Genomic DNA, 20,947 nt, shown 5'->3' on the forward strand with positions numbered 1-20,947 from the left:
ATAATAATAATAATAATAACATACAACGTACTAACAGATAATAAAGAACGATAAAGGATTATGATGCGATATATATACTTCACACACATAAATACTACAGAATTAATTGATAAATCGCACCCACCAAAATATTTCCAGTATTAAAAAATATTTCATTATAAGCATTTACAGAGCAATTCTCTTTTTCTTAAATATAAAAGTAAGGGATCCTGCACTTTAATCTTAATCTAAAGACATGATACAGCAATGAAAAATCACTGTTGTTTGATTGGTTAATTCTCGTACAATTTCAAAGACAAAAAAATAACTAAATGATTGTACTGATAGCGTAATACATTTAGTATCTTTTTTAATATACATAAATCGCATATAAAATGTTTACTCGAATCTCTTTAAAAGCAAATAATAAGTTACAAATGAAGTATTCGTATTAAATTTGTATATCAAATATTTTTATTAATTTTTCCTTAGGAATTATTTTCAGAAAATTATCTATTTTATTGGACTTTTTAACAAAATGCTGTACAATAAAAATAAAGTAAAAGATTCCCAAACACAGCTTCCCACAATTTCGAGGTGATTTTGCTCCTCTGTAGAGGTGAATAATTTAGAGAGCTTGGCTAATGGGGATGTTCAAATCAATTATATAATTACGATTTGAGAAATATTGGTCCCTTTTAAATTTGTTTTTCTTAGGAAGTTGGTTAAGATGATAGGTTTCACGGTATTATCAATTCTAACATCTAAAAGAAAGAATAAATTTACTGTCAATATTTTACTCTATTTTTAAGCAGCCATTTAACATTATCTTTAAGAGTACGCATTTAACAGTATCTCTAAGAAGTAAATTCTTAACAGAGGGAAACATTTGATAAGCGTTTTTGTATTTAAATCTTTGAAAGATGAGATTCATGTTCAGGATTTGGGTTTAAAGGTTATAACTCTTTTAGGCTCTAAATCTCTAAATATCTAGAGCGAGCATTATTATTATTATTATTATTATATTATGTCTCATTTGAATAATATGCTGTTCTAAATAAGGTTTTTCATTTAATCTGCAGTATAGATTTTCTCTTTCACTGAGTCACAGTAAACCATGGTCCTTTAACCGAAATAGAATGCATGTAAAAGCCTAGAAAGCTAACCATAATTACAACTCAAACAAGACTTCTCTGTTTCTCATGATCTCTATCAGCAGTTTTTAAAGCACTTAATTTTTTCTCACGTGCGAATCACTTTTATGAATTAAAACGTTCTACGGACCACTTTACTCTTGTCCCTTTGAAAGTAAGATTTATCAGTGTACTTATATTTTTAAAATAGAATTAATTAAGATCCAATCGATTTTACATCGCTAGAAAAAAAAAATTACATATATTTCTTATACTTCAAGGCATTTTAGACATTTCTTATCTTATAATTTTAAAATTAAATAAGTATTGGTACTCATATTAATGCGATGGATCAACCTGCCGAGTCCTGGATAACTGTTCTACATTTAGATGTACGCTGGCAAGAAGTACCATAGTAATATCGCTTCAAATTCTTAAAAAATTGTTGCAAGAGTGCGAAGTCCGTAGTTAGAAAAGTCGATAATATATTTCACAAAATGTTAGTCGTGGAAATATACATATGTAATAAAAATAAATTTAAAAGTACTGATGTAGGAATACTGAGACGCAGAAATACTGATGGCGCAGCACTTAGATAGCATACAGCGTAGATCCACATTGAAAAGGAAGACTTCTGATTGCGTAGAATGCTAAAATGTTGAACCCATAATAAACAGCAAACTTGGCAATCGAGCCAGATTAAATCATCATTTTTACTAAGATTGACATTTTTAGCCACAATATACTTATTTACATTACATAAGATTTACATATTTGATACTGTTGCGATAGGGAGATAGCACAGAAAAACAGTGTCCAATCGGCGGGAGAGGTACAGTAAAAGTGCGCAGTTATCCAATATGAAAGCTCACCAAGAGAAGGTTTTAGTTTCGGTTAGAAAAGTTTCAACTCTCAAAATTCTGAGTTCAAGTACCGAATTAGCTACGTCATCAGCTTTACGCAAGACATGTGACATAGAATGATCTAGAAATGACGTAGTCCAAAAAGGTTCTTACGATTTTAGAATAGAGAGAGGATATGCCCAAATAAAAAATGATGAATTAACAGACTATTACTAAATTAAATTATCAAGTTGATTTAAAAATTTTTATTCCATACATATCTATATCTATATATAATTACCATGTTCCAAACTCTAAGAATTTCAGCTATAGTGAGATATAGGCAATTCATTTGAATTTTATGTTTTAGAAATCTAAGAGAACCACAAGAGGAGGTGTCGAACACCCGACGAAGAAACGCTGGAGTAATAAATTCGAGATTGTCATTTCATACTTTACAATTCCATATTGTCAAAAATTAAAGACAAAACAAACTGCTATCCCAGTTCATAAAAAAATAATTGCTTTCTAAATGCTTTTTTCTAAATGGCACATATTCCGAGGAAAAAAAACGAAGAAATGCGATTAGTTTTTAAACCATTTAATCATTAAAAAAAAGCTTAGTTACCCTACTGCCAAAAGCCCACCACAAAGAAAAAAAAGATGATAGGTAGAACGTTGATCTGCAGTAATATCTTTGCTACTGGTAATTAGATAGAATCCTTCTTCTAATTAACTCGGTAATCAGCTACCAACGAATGGTTTCGCACGTTTTTTGAAGCGTTTTTCTCGTTCTTTTGTTCTCAGCGTATGCTGAAATTCCCATCAGTTTTATTAATGGAAAAGAAATTTAATTAAATGGTTGTGCTGGTAGAGAAAAAAAAAAGCTGCGATAAATAATAGAAGAGAAGGAAGAAAGCATACAGAGCCTTGCCATTCGTACACCTGAACATGCTGGTTACAGGGACTTAACTGGCGTGATGAGGTTCTGAGATCTTTGTTTAAAACACTCAGGTAAGAAACAGAATGAAGGAAAGAAAAAAAGTAACTCTAAAACGGACTGAAAAATAATGCTGAAACTTCTTGCAAAGACAATAGTTCCATGAAATATTGCGTTAAATCAATGACAGATTTAAGCGTTTAGAGAAAGCATATTCATATCTGAGTTTGCTTCATCATATTACAGAAACACATTTGAAAAACGTACAATTCTCACCAGAAACAAAAGAATACCATTAAGAAAACAATGTAGTAATGAACAAAAGATTGATTTATATTTTTATTTTGCAAACTTTTCAAAGAAAAGCACTTCTAGACCTAAAAAGGAGACTGTCAGAATAGGGGTGAAAATGTTTTACTTATCGTATAAATTATAGTAATGTATTTCTTAGCAGTGTAACAAAATTAATTATTTTTTAATTGAATAATAACTACTACTCAAAGACTAGATAATGAAACTGAAACACTTGCCAAAAGTAACACTACAATTATCAAGCCAGAACATGCTCTTTCATTTGGGAATCCTGGAGAAATTACAATTTAACAACAGAAAAAGAGTGTAAAAGTTTGATTGTGAGCGAAATCAGAAGTACCGATTAAAATGGAGAGTTACATGATATAAATGGAAATTAGTATATAGGAGTTCAAAAGAGAACAAATTATTGATAATCGTCTGGCTGGTCTAGGAACTTACAAGATTAATATTCACGGACCAGCAGCCGTAGGATAGCCATTGATAAACAGCGACTATGCCTGAGTTGTCAGAAGCACGAGGCACAGACACACCACAGTTGCGCTATAAAGTCTTAAACAATTCGAAGAAAAATTTATGCGCACTCCTTCAGAAGTACATCATTTCGACTGTGTCATATCCAGATTGAAGTACTGGATTATTAAAGTCTTAAACAATTCGAGAAAAAGTTTATGCGTACTCCTTCAGAAGTACATCATTTCGAATGTGTCATATCCAGATTGAAGTATTGGATACTGAGTCGTAAGAGTTTGAGCCGCAATATCATGGAAGGCTTCGGGAACGTTAATTGTTCTTAACGGTTATCTTACTATCAAAGCTTATCGATGGATAAAACATACTCAGTTTTCAAACTTTGTACCCCAAAGAAAGTGCTATATATCAGGATGACAAGGTATCAGTTTACACCGCGAAATAAGTCTTAGGTGTTTTGAAAGAATGTGAAAGTGAGCTTGAGCATGTTGCACGTACTGCACAATTTCCTGATCCCAGCAGCACTGAGCCTCTCGTAAGTATGCTAGAAGAAAAACTTGAAAAAATTTCTTTTCTCCCCAGCATAGTCATTATTTTGCAAGAGGAATAATTAAAAAACACTTTTCAGGTTACAACAAGGTTTTTAATCAACCATTTTCAAGCAGAATCGCTGCAATTATAGACGTCAGAAAGACAAGGTGCAGTGTATTGATAAAGAATTATACTTCAGATGCATGAGCTTCGGTTCCATAATCCAAACTTTATAATTTGATTCCACACTTACTGTGATGCATCTCTATTCTACACTTACTGACATATATACCGTCTATAAAATTTAAAAAATTATATTTGTGATATAACATGATGCTCAATCCAGCTGGAAAATTTCGTAATATTTCGCAAAATCTCATTTATCATCATTTGGCAAAACCAGCTTTCAATTTTGGACATAATTTTATCAAATCGGAAAACAACATCCCTCTAGGTATTACAAAAGTTATTATTTATACTTAAACACCTCAAACGTTAATTCATTGTAACTTGCAATAGAAAAATTGTAAGGTTTATCTATTTATTTTTAACTAATAGTTCATTTTAAGTTGAAAATTCATGCCAGAATGCAAACTAAATGAGATAACGAGAGTTTATTCAGATTAAGGTAGAATGAAGTGCTATTTAAGCAATAGTCTGGGAAGTTAGTTTCGATAGCATGTCTGCCTACTCTAAGCCACATTGTGCTGTGATTATTCGCGACTTGCGTTAGCAGCATTAATGTGTTCTTTCCTTTAAGCTTATCTCGCCGGTTACTTTAGACCCGAGCTCCTCCAGCGCGTTAGAGTATTCTGTGAGCCGTTAGGCTAACCTATGCACCTTGAAATTACTATTTGATATGTATTTAGAAGTGTTGGCTCCTTTTAACCCAAGTTAGGTCATTTGTTAATTTTACGATTGAATAAAGGGTCTTATACCCTCTTTTTCTGATCTCTGTTTAGTTTCACAAGGTTAGAAGATAAGTCTTCAAAAGATCTTTTCAGAAGTTTATGTTTCCTATGTGGCGTAGACTTTACGAACTTATCTGTAGTATAAGTGTTTTAAATACCTATTTATTTATTTATTATCCTTTTGAATGTACAATTCCATTTAATCATATGCCTTTTTCCCTATTAATGTATTTCCTTAAAACACGGACACCGTTTTTGCAACATTCACGTGATCCAGTCCAATGGCAGCCCTTTAGAGCCAGTCTGCTTCAGAAAGACCTAACCAATTTTACTGCTCTGAGGTTAGTTGATTTCCAACGTTTCCGCCAAATCAAAGTTCCTATAGGTAGGAAAGGCTATAAAAGCCCTAAAGAGCTTCAATTTTCAATTTTTTTTTTTTTTTTTTGTTAATGCTAACTTAATAACTCAAGAAACATACCAGCACAATTTCTTAAAACTGTTGAAGAATGTTATTCTTACAAATAAAATGGTTTAAACAAATAAAATGGTTTTAAAAGTTTAAAAGTTTAAACAAATAAAATGGAAATTGTGTTTTGATTATCATTCTTATAAATCAACAGTCGCCTCTTAAATTATAATAAATCAATAGTCGCCTCTTAAAGCATAAAAGGTCAAAATAAAAAATAATAAACATTTCGTGAGCTCGAATTATATTTTTGCGCAGTATTTTTAGTTGCAGTTATCCGTATTTTCTGTACCAAAGAATCAGGATTATAAATTCATAGCCCTAAAATAGTGTACCACTAAAACAACATTGCTAATATTAATTGGAAATTGGTTCTAAAATAATTTCTTACCTTGAGCAAGTACCTCCTATTTCCATTATCGGAATTTTTGCACAATCCAGGGAGAAGATCGGGACTGCATACTGGTCGGTGATCGATACTGGGACAAAGCATACCATCCCTATCCGGTGCGATAACTACATCCGTAACCTATGTAAGAAAAATAAATTCAGATATGCCTTGAAAAAATTCATATTTCTTCTATTTTATTTTACAGTTTAATGTCTCCTTTAGAGTAGGACGACAATTCTTGAGGTACTGTGAACCGATGCTATTATAAAAAGTTAGCAAGTGGGATTAATTAGTTAGTGTACCACATATGTATAGGATTAAAAGTTACTGGTGGGCAGTTGCTAAGGACGGATCATAAACACATGTAGCGCTAAAAAAAGTAAGTGTAGTTGGAAGCTAAGTGAAACAAAATAATGCCAGAATGCTAGGACATAACAATAAACATAACTTATTATGCTCTGAAATCCAGAAGGCTTTAGAGAGTGTTCAAGGAACAAAATGGTCATTTTGTACTGAATACGTAAAAGTGAAAGAAATGCAATTATTGCCCGCAGGCATTCTGACGTAAGGTGTCAATTACGGCATATGGCCATAGTGGGCGATGCAAGATTCCACACGTCCTGCTAAGTTTTGTTGAACATTACCCAACAGCTGTTGAGGTAATTTATCTCATTCCTCTGTCTGCGCATGGATGAGGATGTCCTTGTTTATTGGAGGGTATTGTCGACCAACAAGACGTTTCCCCCGAACACCCATAGAGAATGTGCTGGCCGTACGATGTTTGAATAACCTAGCTCTCTAGAAACTCCTGGCCAGAGACTGGTTGCGTTGTCGTCCATGAAAACAAATTTATCACCGTCAGCACCACAAAAAATGTGAACATGAAGCAGCAGAACAAAATTAATATATCGTTGGTCAGTCATAGTCCCAGCTGGAAGCGCATACAGAGACGTACAGCAGTTAATCATGATCCCAGCCCATTCCATGGCATTACTTACAGGATATCGGTCCCTTTCTGTATGTATGTTTGCTGGAATATATGCAGTATGTTTGCTCAGACCACATCGGCTGTCGTCCACAATCAGAGAGAGACTGAAGTTACTTTTATCTGAGAACAGTACACAAGCCCAGTCGTCTTTCCTCCCATTGCGTGCTGACGACACCATTACAAACGAACGGAATGGTGATGTTTGGATAATGAAATGCACACAACAGGACGGCTGGCGTATAATCCTCCTTGATACAAACGATGGATAAAGTTTTTCGGGAGATTCGCTTGCCAGTGGCAAAAAGTAACTCATTTGCTGTCTCAGTGGCTGTACTGCGACGATTCCTTTTTATTAATAGCACTAGGTACCTATCTTCTGCAGGCGTCGTACTGCGAACACGACCTCCCCCTTTGTGACATTTGATATACATTCCATTTGTTTGAAATGATTTCTAAAGACTTCAGACAATACTGTGGCTGACGTCAAACTCCCTAGAATCATCTGTTATATTTCGCCCTTCTTCAATCTTGCCAATAATACGGCCAGGCATAAAATCATCTAAGTGATGTCCAGGAGACAGACTGAAATTCGTCAATTGATTTTTTCCTGTTAAATTTTGGTTTTAAACAACAACAGTTAATATGCGTCAAGTCCTTTATATATCTTATCAGCGCTATCACGTCATGAACAACTTCCGCAATATAAAATTTGCATACGCACAACACGTCTTATTGTATCCCGCACTTATGCTTACATTTTCTTGCCTTCCATTTTGTCATTGCTATCGCTGATACTGTCATTCGTCCTTAACAATTGTCCACAAGTGTAAATATTGAAAGTTGTAGCAAAATAGTATATGATATAGTTTTTTTAGGAAAATATTCATATAAATTTAATATAATCTAAAAAACTGTATATATACGCTTACTTTTGTAGTTATCGTTTAATACGTGTTATGTATTTAAAACATAATTTTAAAGGTATACATTCATTTTACCTCAAAAACTTAACATAAAAAATTGAAGGAAACAAATTCCTTTTTAATACACGACATAGATTAGATTTTCTTACATTACGTGCTAATCCAAAGTACAGTTTTGCAAATCTTGTAATATGGGAACTGCAGCCAATATAATACAACGGACATTTAGCTCCTTTGTTAAGGAAAATGCAAATAGTATGTTAATGACATTAACACATACACACAGTTGGAAAGTAAGATTTCACTGAAATCGGTCTATTATAAATAATGATTTTAGTTATCTCGTCATGAAAGTTCCTTCTCATAAATTTGTATCTCTTCCGCGTGTTACTAAATAGCCCTTTTTATTTCATCTACGGCGACAAAATATATGTTCAACGAAAACAAACTGCGTTTAGAAATAAAAGATCAGATGTCTGCTTCTTGGAAGCGCACGATCAGCTTGTTTGGCATCAATGCTAAATAAATGTACTATCTTACAAATTACTACCATTATTCACATACTTACACATCATTTGATTTGTACATCCTGTCCACAAAAGGATTTCAACAACCCTTGATCAAAACATATCCTTCCAAATACAAAATGTTTTAAATGTCGCAGATATTTATGCCTTTGGAATTTTTAAACTTAAAAAGAATTAATTTCATAAAAACTATAAATCTAACTACTTAAATGTCTCCCAGGCTCCTATATTTGTATCTAGGAAAGCTTTATACTACTTACGAAAAATAAAATACTCGTACTTCAAAATAAAATAATGTGATAATCGTACGTGTAGAATAAAACCGTAATATGCTACTCGCATGTGTAAAATAAAAGTGTAATACTCGTACGTTAAAAATTGAGAGAGAGTTCATTTGAGAGTTGGATTAAAATTATTAATAATACATCTGTCATGCTTCTGGTTATAGAAACAATATGCATCATATTTAGGGGCATTTTTGTAATTGGAAATATACGTTTAAATCCATTGGTTGTGAAAATGAAAGCCAGGTAAGGATTTTTGTGGACAGATGCATATTCTGAAGCATTATTTTATTTACGAATGCTATAGTAGAGTTAAATTTTTAAAAGCAAACTTTTATTTTTTAATAATGTATAAGAGAATATAAAAATTTTAACAGTTTCTTAAATCGCATTCTTTTGGAACACAAAATCTAATAATTAGTATAAAATAGGTGCACTAAATTATTTAAATTACTGCTCTGTAGATGAATGAAAGATTATTTCGTAATTTCTGTCACGAACAATAATAAAAAGCAGAACCTTTTGTATAGAAGATATTACTAAGAGAATCTGCTATAATTAAAAAAATATTGCATTTTACCTGCGAATAAATGAAAGTATTTTCCAATGCATGCAAATTTCATTGAAATTTGAACAAGCGAAGCAAGATCTGCTTGCAATACTTGCCGATCTGTGCAAGAAGGTACATAGAGGCTTATATTGTTCAATATAAAGCCGAAACACAGCCGACTCCAAGCATAGGCGACGTATAGGGCATAAAATAAGTTGTTACCATAAGTGACAATCACAACTAAAAAGGTTTATTTTGCTTTAAATTATTAGTGCGCACAATGTATACTGGAAGCATCTACACTGATGGCCTAGGACGACGAAATGCAGCAGCTGGGACGGGTTACAAAATAATTTCATGTTGACACTTACTTCTTCAATCCACTGTCCATTTGATTTGCATCCCGGTGGAATACAAGATACATTTCTTTTTCTCACGATGCAGTCTTGAGGACAATCCAGTGAGCAGGGCATCTCGGAATCAGGTCTGTCCCAGAAGTATTCACACGCTTCAGACGACACAATGCGTTGCGTTCTTTTAAAGAGACAATTGACAGTTCGACGAGCTACACCGGCAATGGAGGTTTGCCTGCAAGGCGTAGAAGGAAGTCCTCTTTTCACAGGAATGCATGGAGACCACTCACCTATCGTCCATCTAAAAGTACCAATTTACAGAAAGAAATTACGAAGTTATATGTTGAACAATGAGCTAAACTTTGACGAAATCGAATCACATGGAGATTTAAGTTACGTACCTTAAATCATGTTTGTGCTTTTGGCAAACTCTAAAACAGGATTTGACAGTTGGTGGTTTTTCAAATGAAACGCAATTAGAATCAGGGTATATGAGTCCTGTAGCATCTTGGCACCACACCTTTCGAGTCCGCAATCCCATTCCGCATCTTTCTATGTTAACGCACGCACTCCATGAACCTAAAAGCAAAACAAGGAAACATTAATTGAAAATTATTAATTAAAAAATAACATTAATTAAAAAACAAAATAACATTAATTAAACATTAATTAAAAAATAACTAAAATGTTACATTTTTTAATTCAGACTCACATGATTAAGATAATTAGAATTAAATAATCTGATTCAATCCCTATTACCAAGATCTTCTATGTACTGTAAAACTTCAATTACCCAAACTTCTGCAAATTTACATTTTTGGTAAGTAAACCTGATAAAAAACTATGCAAAAGTCGAATTTTTGATTATTTGAAACTTTTCCTGCTTCATTCAAGCGCCACATGTTCTGCCTTTCAGCTGAAGCATATCAAAGTTTGACATTATGTGAAAAGTAAGGATTCGATAATTAGTTATACATGTACTTAAATTCGCTAAACTGGTATATTTACAAAACTTAGATAACATGAATAAACACTAGAACATATTTTTCTCAGAAAGAAATTAACTACTAGCTTCCAGACCGGCTTTGTAAATCAGTGTGACGGTGTAAATTGACTGTAAATGACACAAATCTTTACCTTAGGCAAAAAAAATATGGGAAATTACGACGTTTCGCAACTTAAAAGTATTCATAAGGAAACCCGTTAATGGCATAAGACATAATTTTACTTGTTATTACTTCCTACATCGACAATGGTAACAAAGAATGTAACTGAAACTCAATTTCTCAAGGGCTGATACCAAATTTTTCTTATTCTATATGATTAATTTAGATACATAGATCTCATGTGTTTAGCTATAATTCAAATATCCTAAACTTATTATTAAGACACACATTCCTCCGTTTAAAAGATCGCACAATTGGATTATATTACTGTCTTCTCCGAAATAAGTTAGAAACGGAGTGAATTTTACATGACTAACTGCCCAATAAATTTTCTGCTAAAAATAGAAGTACTGTTTCGCTAAAAGCATTTTCTAAATTTTCATTTATTAATCCATTATCTTATTATTTTTCTGTACTGTCTCTTCTACTTTCCTTAGCTGCCACCAGGATGCAATTTAGTTACGTGTATACAATAACAAAAGAATTCTTGAAAGATCAAGGAGAGAGCTTTGGAAGGAATGCTGCTCTTCGTAGTATTTCCTCGCCCAGTTATGAGAAATACTTCAAATCGGAGTTAGCCGTTTCTTGGTGAAGTTGCTTGCCCATCTAAAAGCTGAGGAAAAGTGCGTTAAATTACCTAAATTTTAATTTCAATTTTATAATAGTTAAAATTCCTAGAATAGATTTCTCTGTAAGCGCAAGCCATGCACTGGCTATGTTTGAAGTTTTAATAAAAATTTTTATTTAAACCTTCCTCTGACTTGTAGTTGATTTACTACACGGGTAATAAGTCGCCTGACAGCCTTACAAGAAACCAAGTTTAATTTAGTGAGCGAATGGTTGGTTCCCGATAACTTTTTTATATGAATTCCTACGCAACATACAGCATCCCTTGGCAGCAGGGTTCATTCTTTATACATAGTTAACGCAGAAGTGTTTTGAAGTTTCAAGTTAAGGAATTAGAAAGGAATAAAGCCATAAATTAACGTTTTCTGTTCACCAAATATTTGACACCATTTCATGTGAGCTCAAAGTCTGTTTGAACTAATACATAAATTAACACAATAAATACAATAAATACATACACTTACACAAGTATGTTACTTTGCATCAATGCATTAAAAATTTAAACAGATCTAACTGCTACACCTTTAGAATTAAGATTCTTAATTCTAGCTGTTACAATTTTAAAAAGCATTCCTTTAAAAAAAATTGAAAGGTTTCATATTTTAAATTACTCCCAAAGGGGCGTTTTCTTAACGTTTCGTGTGTTACCTTTATTTATTAAGCATTATGTTCTTCGCACTTAAATCATAAAATTCAGTTCAACAGCAATATGGAAAAATAATTTTAAAATGAGCATATCTTTTTCCGATACAGAGTCTCGTGCGCTGGAGATTTTAATGTTTTTCCCCCCGTGCAGTGCTGCCATTGCTCGCTTTGAAATAGTTGAGTTCCTTCATAAAAAATTCTTTAATATCTAACAGAACATGAAATAGGTAATGAAACAAATTCCAAATTAGGGCTTTCAGATGCCCATATTCGCTGGAGGATTACGTTATTCAAAGTCTGATGGCTCTGGGTACCGTTGATTTATCCTAATGCGAGAAACATATATACATTTATGCAGATTCTTCATTTCTTTAAATATAATACAGGGCTGTAATAGTTGGTGGAAACAGTTTGAAAAGTGAATCAACGCAAAATGCCAAAACGAAATTAATAACCCATCTGGACTAACGCTCTTTGGTCTAAAACGAAATACCGACAAAATTCTTCTGCTATATTAGGGAATGATTTTAACTTTAATTCTTAATATCCTCTAGTCTTAAGCCATTTTCGTCTTTGTAATCTTTTACTTTTCATACTTCCTTTTTCATACATACGATGCGTGCCACTTTTCTAGAATTTTATGAATACTGACTGTTTCATTTCACTTGCAGTTCAAGACAACAGAACGGTTCGTATCTATCAAAATGTAGTTCACAGCCTCAGCCAAGACCTCCACTAGATCAATCGCGAGAAGATATTGCCTCATCTCGAATGATGGGGTGTTAATGCATGAGAAGGCCGCAAACAAACCTTACAGATGCTACATGAGCAAGCCAGATGGCTTAATGTACAGTTCCTTCAAGGTTTCTCTCTATATCATCCGTCCACGTGGAGATTCTGCTTAAGGAGTAAACAACAGTTTGATTTAATGTGGCCCACGCTCTCTCAAACTAATAGTTGGTACGTACAGTCAGAATATTTATATGCTTTCACTAGGATGACATTAATCTGCATAGCCACACAGCATAATAAATGTCTCTAGCTCAAAGCATCTAACAAGGGTTTACTACGTATTTCAGAAGATGTGACTTTTGGTATCGTACAGACAGACGCTTGAAAAAGAATGGTGAAAACAGGAAGTTACAAGCAGTCGCAAAAAGCAGATTTTAAGTAAGTGTCCCATACATTCAAAGAAAATTGGCTCAAAACAGGTAAAACGCTAAGTAAAGATTTATGAGCGAACATTTGTGTCGCATCTGCAGCTTCGATGCTCTTTATTTATTGCTCGAGTGACACAATTTTACCCTTTGACACGACCCTTTGTATTAAAATTTATGCTTCGAACGGAAAATAAACGGTTATAAAATGTTCATCAATGGAAGAACTCTAATGAAATGAATATTTCTTATATGTACAAATAAAAGAATATAAATGCGCTCTCTTCATTAATAAATCTTGGTTAAGAAAATCTGAAATCAAGATATAAGCTAGAAATCAGAACTATCTGAAAAATAAGTCCAACACTAGTCAAACAGTGCAACTTCGGCTGGTTTTAGCTTAGCTACCATTACATTAGTTTCTTATTTTTTACGTTAAGTTAAAATCCAAGGAGGCTTTCTGTAAACCCGAGAGAGGCTAAGTGTGCATAATCTTGAGTTGAATAAAAAGGTAGTTAAGCTCTTCTTTAGATCTTTTATTGAAGCCTTATAAATAAACGATTAATCGCTACATACTTAAGTGTTCTATCAGCTAAAGACTACCAACTTAGCTAGAATCTTATAGCGGAATGAGCATAATGGGTTTCTAGGCTTGACTCATACTTAAAACCCAGATTTTACATCGCGAAGAAAACTAAAATACCAGGTATTCAGCAGAATTTTGCTAGGACAAGATAAGATCAAGTTATTTGTCACGACAAAGTATTCCAAAAAAATACTTCATAGAGGTTTTTTAGATTTATGATGAATTATGTAATGCACAACTAGCTCTTATTTGCATTAAACATAAAGAAAACATACATGTAATTATTCCACTCGATCGACGTTAAGAAAATCCGGACTAGTAAAACCGTATTAAGAGTTCGAATCCACGTGATTGCTATTGAGTCTTTACAGAGAGAAGCATCTACTATTTCATTATTTCATATAAATTTTCCTCTCTGCTTTTTGTTTTCTTTCTTTTTTGTTTCTTTATCGATATCTTTACTACCAGATGATCACTGATTACTTATAATGTATTTAATAGCTTTTATTGTATTATTGCATCCAGATACAGACAATAAAAGTTCTTCCATCAGAAATCTTTTCAAAGAAGAATACTAATCTTCATATATATTTTCACAAATTATTTTGGCTTTCTGATACATATCGTGAAATTGAAAAATAATAAACGAGAAAAACATAGTATTAATACTTACCATTTTTCCAGGAATAACTATTGCGATCCAAATCGGACGATTCGGGGCTAGCTTCTGTGGAAGATAAACCGAATACTATGCTGTACAAAATAACCATATAAGCCACAGAAGTCAATTTCTTCATGTTCACAGATACCTATAAAAATTAAAAAAATAAATAATGAATTATCATGATTTTAAATTAGCTCTTTAAATGCGAAATCAACTAAACCTAAACAACTAAGTTGCAAAAACCGATAAAAAAGATAAGTAAGAAGCCTGAAATAAAACTAGCGAGTTAAACCGTTAGAAAACTAAAATATCTTCTTTATTATACTGATTTATGAAGATTTTGCATTTTTATCTATTATCCCGAAAGTGTCATAAACAAGACTTGCTGAATTTGATCTTCTATGCGAAATAAATATGCTTCTTACTTAACTGTCGTTACCGAAAGTAGCAATATTTCTGACACCGAAAGTACCCTCTGGCAAAAAATTAAATTAATAATACACTTATTGTGAATTACAAATGAAAATCGCTCTCACAGTCTTGAATACGATTGGAGATTTTAAACATCCATTTCCTCTCCATGCCTTGACATGCAACATATCTAACTTCAGTACTACTGTTTAGAGTAAACCTTCATCTGTTTGCCTTTCACCACACTTCAAATCATGGCTTTTGACTAAACAGGAGTCAGCGCTTCATTTTATTCCTTCGTTTTCCCAGCACTTTCAATTTGCTGCTCCAAACCGGTACTTGATCAAGAACGAAATTACTTTATAAGGTATTTCTCCCACTTCCCTAGCGTGCCTTCGTGGTGTAATGGTAGCACGCTGGGTCGGTATTCGAAAGGTCCGTGGTTCGATTCCCGGCGAAGGCGGTTGCATATTTTTCATCTTTTCTGCTTCCAATTAACCTAATGCCTCTACAAGTGGCGCCCGAACTAAAAGGGTTATGGATGATGATTCTGCGCAATGAGAGGAAAAGGGTCAATAAGAATTGTTAATGTTTTTAAACAACTATCCATACAAATATTCACAACAAAAACATTTACTTTTTACTATTACCAGCAACAATTATGTTTCCTCTTTTCTGTCCAGTTTAATACATAGGAATATCTTAGCTTCTAATTCACTGTTTTATTAATACCCTATAGCAAAAATCAAATTCCCAAATAAAGATTCATTTCGCTGGAAACGCGATCTCTTTTTTTAGAAAAGAAAACTGGCAATGAGATCAATACAAAATAAAGAACTTAACGTGTCTTTATACCGCCAAGCATGATCTATCAACACTAATCAGTTAAGACAGTTTCGACGACAATACGTCCAAAATAATGAAATAATGGAATGATCTGTTAAATCAGTCTCCCCTAGGAGTATCCTGTTTGCCGGAATAGGAAAATCTTAGTCAATATAATCCTTATGCTGGAAGATACACATCCATGTATGCATGCATGTATGTGTGTTCATGGATATGCATTGGAGATTAGGGAAACAGTAGTCCGTGTCGAGTCTAATTTAGCAGAAGAGAGAAGCTACGGCGAGAAGCCCTTTGGAACTCCAGCTTTCTAATGGTTTACCAAGATGCAGACTGTCATTTTGGGAATAACAAGCCAAGCTTGCTGGAAACGTTTGTTGTCAAGACGAGGTAACAGTTTACAACTATATTCTGGGTAAGTAAATGCATACTAGATGTTAAGTAAAGTGCATCTGTTAAAGCAGTGGCTCTCAAACAACTCGCAGTAATCTGTATTTTACTCGTTTTTTTTTATTCCAGACAGATTATTTTATTTTGCGTTACATTTTACATCAAAATAATAATGTCATATTTGCTTTATGTTTTCGTGGCAGAACAGGTATGCAATGGCGTGGCAAACAGTTTGAGAATCATTGTTGTAGAGGTATCAAATTTTCGTTGCATCCTTAGCACAGCTGCCAACAATGAAATATGAAAAAAAGAAAGTTTCAGGAAGGTTTCTCATGATTTTTGGCTAATATTCTGTTGTAAATTTCCTCACACATTTGTGTTGAGAAAATAATAACAATAAGGAAAAAACTGTAATTCATCAATGTACTTTTAAATACGATGGAAATAAAATTAATTATTAATGTATGTGCGGCAAACCACACACAGATAAGAAATCCAAGTACGGCCCCCCATAGGTTGCAGCGTTCGAGGTGTAAGACGACAGGTTCTGACATTGCAATAATTCGTTAGGTTACGGCTCCGCTTGACATTACAAGAATCATAACTTCATGGCCAGTGTCAATGGATTTTTGCCGATCTGCACTGTGTCACCAAAGCCTTTCGATTACAGGGAGGCTGACGAAGCAATGATCCTGTTTTCCCTCTGATACCTTTTCATCAATATATTAATGAAACGATTAATAAGGCTAATTATTTCCTAGTTCCTATAATAAGGCTAGTTAGTTAAATTTAAACAATTTAAATTTCACCAATTCAATAAATATTACTTATTGCTGAAAAACACTTTCATTAATAAAGGCTATAAAAAGATTAAAATCCGAGATATTTATATTTCGTGATCTACCGAGGACAGTAAGACAGAACTGGCAGCTATGCCATACGATTCTCTCTGTCAACGTAAGCTGATTGCTCGTAGAAGACATATGATTTGATCTGATAAAATATTAATCAAAAATATTAATTTTTGAACAAGCTTCATAAAAATTACTGAGCTTAAGATAAATGTTTAAAAAATATTTGGTTATCGAAGATTCTTATATTTACCGTAAAAACTACGATTATCATCAGGAAAATAATTATGTGCTGTTTGATATGACGCTTATGATGAAATTCAATATAAAATTAGCACAGATAAACGTGAAATTTATGCCGCCCATCTGGTTTAGCATTAGTGAGCCTAACTGCCGTAGCGATCTGCCCAGGGTTCGAATCTCGGAGAAGGCATGGTTGTAACTGTCTATTCCTTCATAGGAGGCAACGGTGGTCACCTATTAGATGCCTCCATAATGGAGGCATCTAATAGGCCACCACTTCCGGCCTTTGTAGTGGAGCTAATGGCAATTAAATAAGGCTCCCATGCATTTAAAAAAAAACATGAAATTTATTACAGTTTCTAATTTTATTAGAATTTAGTCCAGATTTATCAAACAGTAATTATTTAGGTTTAATATACCAGGACCTGCGTTACCCGCGAAAGTTGGAGTACTTAATCCTGTGAGGGTTATGGACGTAAAATTCCGTATCAGCGTGTTTATAGCAGTTTTTCGACGACTGTAAACCTGATTTACGTGAAGAAAAATACGTAACAATATAAAAGGCCCTCCGATGAGTTATCATTTTCAACTTCAATGACATGTGCTTAATGGAAATAATAAGCGACACTAGACGCCCCATTCATTTGTTCTTGAAAAAATGTGACCTGAAATTTCCAATGAAAGCAGATCCGTTGTGTGTTCTAGCTAAACTCCCGGTTCTGACGTAATCAGAATAAGCCCACGAATTTTATCGTGGCAAGGAGTGCCGGATCGCGTTTGTTGTTGGTATGAGTCTTGAGAACCATATAGGTAACAGAACGACTTTACCCAGTTCCAACCAAATTTTGAAGGACAGCAGCCCGGAGAGACGGGTACAAGAAACCACTAAACCATTCGACAGGATTTTTCGTATCGCTGCCCATGCCGTACAGAAAATATACATTTAGAAACAACCACGGATCCTTCGGCATTCGAACCCAGATCCATCGGTACAGCAGTCAGCGTCAATATTCACTATACCGTTTGGGCGGCCTTACAACCGAAAATAAAAGCGATGAAAAGAAAGCAATGCATAAATGACATAAGCACTAAGCACAGGCTTCAAGCGAAGACAGCAATTTAAAATTTCCTCCAAAAAATACAAACATAGCATGGAATAAACTTGCTACGTAAATCTCTAATCTAAATCTCTAATGCCGGTGAAAGTAATTTACAAATTTGGAAGGAAAGCGTCACTGAAAAGAAAAACAAATTATTCCGAAAAGCAATTTTTAAGATCTGGTGAGAATAAACATTAATAGCTAACTTTTGATTTCTGAATTTTTCACGATCAGTTTACCAATTATGAAAAGACACTTAACTTTTACGAGTTTTACGGGACTTTTTCTCAAGTTTAAAGAAAATGCTTATGAAACAAGATAAACATAGCTTATATAAACTGATATTTTTTCGGGCCATAAATTCGACTCTTAGTGTGCATATTTTTCTCATTAGCTCAAAATATTCTTTTTAATATACCAATTTTTATAAGGCTGAGCAAAAATTTATGCTTGCTTTAAACATTAAATAATTTTAAATCTTTTTTACAGTTGGGGAATAAATAAACTTTTTTTCAATGACTCTTTTTAAATGGAGTGAAAAAAAAGGGAACTTCTGGCGAGATTTTATGCATCCCTTTTTTTATATATATTTTTTGTTTCTTCCCTTTCCTTTTTTCATATGAAGTTCTGTTTTTATATTTATAAAACCATTAAAGTAGAAAAAAAGTACTATTAAAATAATGTACTAAAAATTAATTATTAATTATGTTCTACAATTAAAAATTTCTGGTAGATTTCTTTTTTAAATGAAAAACTATAGTTACCACGAATTAACATTTAAGAGCAAGCTACTATATTTAGGGTGTTTTCCCTGTTCTTTCTTTTCCCCGGTACGGAAAATGAGGTTTACTGGAAAAAAAAAAAAAAAGTAATGTAACTAAAATTTCTCTCAAGATATTCTTCTATCTCACAGCACTACTGTTCAAACCTCGGGAGCGGAATACGTAGCGCATCAGTCTTATAATCACCCAATACAGTAGAGTCCCGCAAACTCGACTCCCATAAAGTCCTAAAAGTTGTCGACATTCCGTATAACTCGACAACTTTTGGGAACTTTTTTAAGATATCTCAAGGCCAAACAGAGCAAATATTACATACAGTACATATAATTATTATTTAAGCATGCATCTTTCCTATTCTGTTCAAAGACCCTGCCTGTTTTTTTTTTTTTTTTTTTTTTTTTTTTTCCTGTAAGTTTTGCCGTTTTCGCATTGCGCCATTAATTCTTGGAACAGTCAAACAAATTTCAAGATATGTTGTAACACTTGACAACGGTGTTTGCTTCTTTCGAGGATAGAAAAAAGTCAGGTAGGGACTGGCGGATGGCAAGTTTTGTAACTGCATCTTATCGCAAACTAAACTTACATCAGTTCATTGCGGGTATGGCCCACCAGCGGCCGAGCGGTAAAGTCGCTGAACACTGGTAGTTCGGTCCGAGGTTCGAATCCCGCGAACGGGCTGGCTGCATGGGCATTTTCGTGGTTTTCCCCATGTGTAACGTGTATACGAGCCAGTTTCCCTTAGAAAGTCCTCCACGAAGGCATCCCTCCCCTTAGGCAGATAGCCCTAGAGACTTTGCTATAATCACACACACTCGTTGCGGGTATTGTTCCTCAGTTCACATGCAGGCGTATAACTGTTACATATTTATGGGAACTTTTGATATTCTGTGACGTTAAAATGCCGTTGGAAAAAAAGAGAAAACAAACTAACGTGACAAATGAAATGAAACTAATGAAGAAGCTAGTGATGGTGATGCTGGGACAAGATGAAAATTGTGAAATTTTAGGACATGCAGAAATAGTTGCACTGGTGAAAGACAATGTGGATAAAATGAAGATGAATCAGAAAACGAAGAGATTGAAGACAATAGAAAAGCTAAAATGATGACCCATAGTGAAGGACTGAAAGCCGCTGAAGGAATGTTCCGTTTCACAGAAGGAGCAAGGTGCATCTAGTATGGACATTTTGTTCCTCCGTCGCCTACGAGATGAAGCTGCACGGAGGAATGTGAGAGGCAGTTTACCAGCACACGATATTTTTCTACCAAGAACTAGTAATAATGTTTCTTTATTTTTGTATGTAAGTTTTTTATTCAATTATCTTAGGGTATTTGTTCTTTTATGACCCCTACTGTGCTAGAACTTGATATGAAAAAATCAACATTAATTTAATCGTATTCTGTACTTTTCCGTGTCCAATATTGTGTTATGTGTTACAAATGTCTAGAGTAATTTACAGTTAAATATTAAGAGCTAAAAAAAAAAAAAAAAAAAAAAAAAAAAACTCCTTATTCCGTAAAACTCGACTTTTCGGAAACTCGACAGTCTCTCAGTCCACATTAAGTCGAATTTACGGGGTTCTAGTGTTCAAGTAATCGGAAAGTAGTGATTTTGCCACACATTCGGTGCAGTGTCTCTTTATCATTTGTTATTAAAACAATGAAAAGTCAATAAAACCAACTTAACTAAGCTTTCATATCGAATACTCTCTGAAAAGAATAGATGGCATCAGATTACCATTGTTAAAATAATTAAGGATTTCTTTATATTTTCCGGTACGAAAAGGAAGTTTATCGAAAAAGGAAAAGAGCTATAACTTAAAATTTCTCCAGATCAGTGGTATAGAATCTATGGGCTTGCGACCAAAGTGGATGAAATAAA

The 20,947-nt window shown here is 33.7% G+C and overlaps 1 protein-coding gene and 1 long non-coding RNA gene across 6 annotated transcripts in view; one reads left to right on the forward strand and one right to left on the reverse strand.

The window, feature by feature from the left end:
* Positions 1-11,502, forward strand: part of LOC146995341 (uncharacterized) — a 470,439-nt gene extending 458,937 nt beyond the window's left edge. The window contains exon 5 of the long non-coding RNA XR_015042973.1: positions 11,205-11,502. This is a non-coding gene — a long non-coding RNA (uncharacterized LOC146995341). The remainder of the gene's footprint in view (positions 1-11,204) is intronic.
* Positions 1-20,947, reverse strand: part of LOC118188795 (thrombospondin type-1 domain-containing protein 7B-like) — a 1,066,734-nt gene that overhangs the window by 186,444 nt on the left and 859,343 nt on the right. For all 5 annotated transcript variants that reach the window (XM_085823427.1, XM_085823425.1, XM_085823426.1 and 2 more), the window contains 4 exons: positions 14,456-14,591; positions 10,003-10,180; positions 9,620-9,902; positions 5,977-6,114 (listed from right to left, as the gene is read on the reverse strand). In XM_085823427.1, the coding sequence (XP_085679553.1) occupies positions 5,977-6,114; positions 9,620-9,902; positions 10,003-10,180; positions 14,456-14,579 (723 nt within the window). In that variant the 5' untranslated portion in view covers positions 14,580-14,591. The remainder of the gene's footprint in view (positions 1-5,976; positions 6,115-9,619; positions 9,903-10,002; positions 10,181-14,455; positions 14,592-20,947) is intronic.

This window comes from Stegodyphus dumicola, chromosome 9 (genome assembly GCF_044657685.1).
Source record: "Stegodyphus dumicola isolate Sdum_Otavi_A_Nest chromosome 9, ASM4465768v1".
Classification (NCBI taxonomy): Eukaryota; Metazoa; Arthropoda; class Arachnida; order Araneae; family Eresidae; genus Stegodyphus; species Stegodyphus dumicola.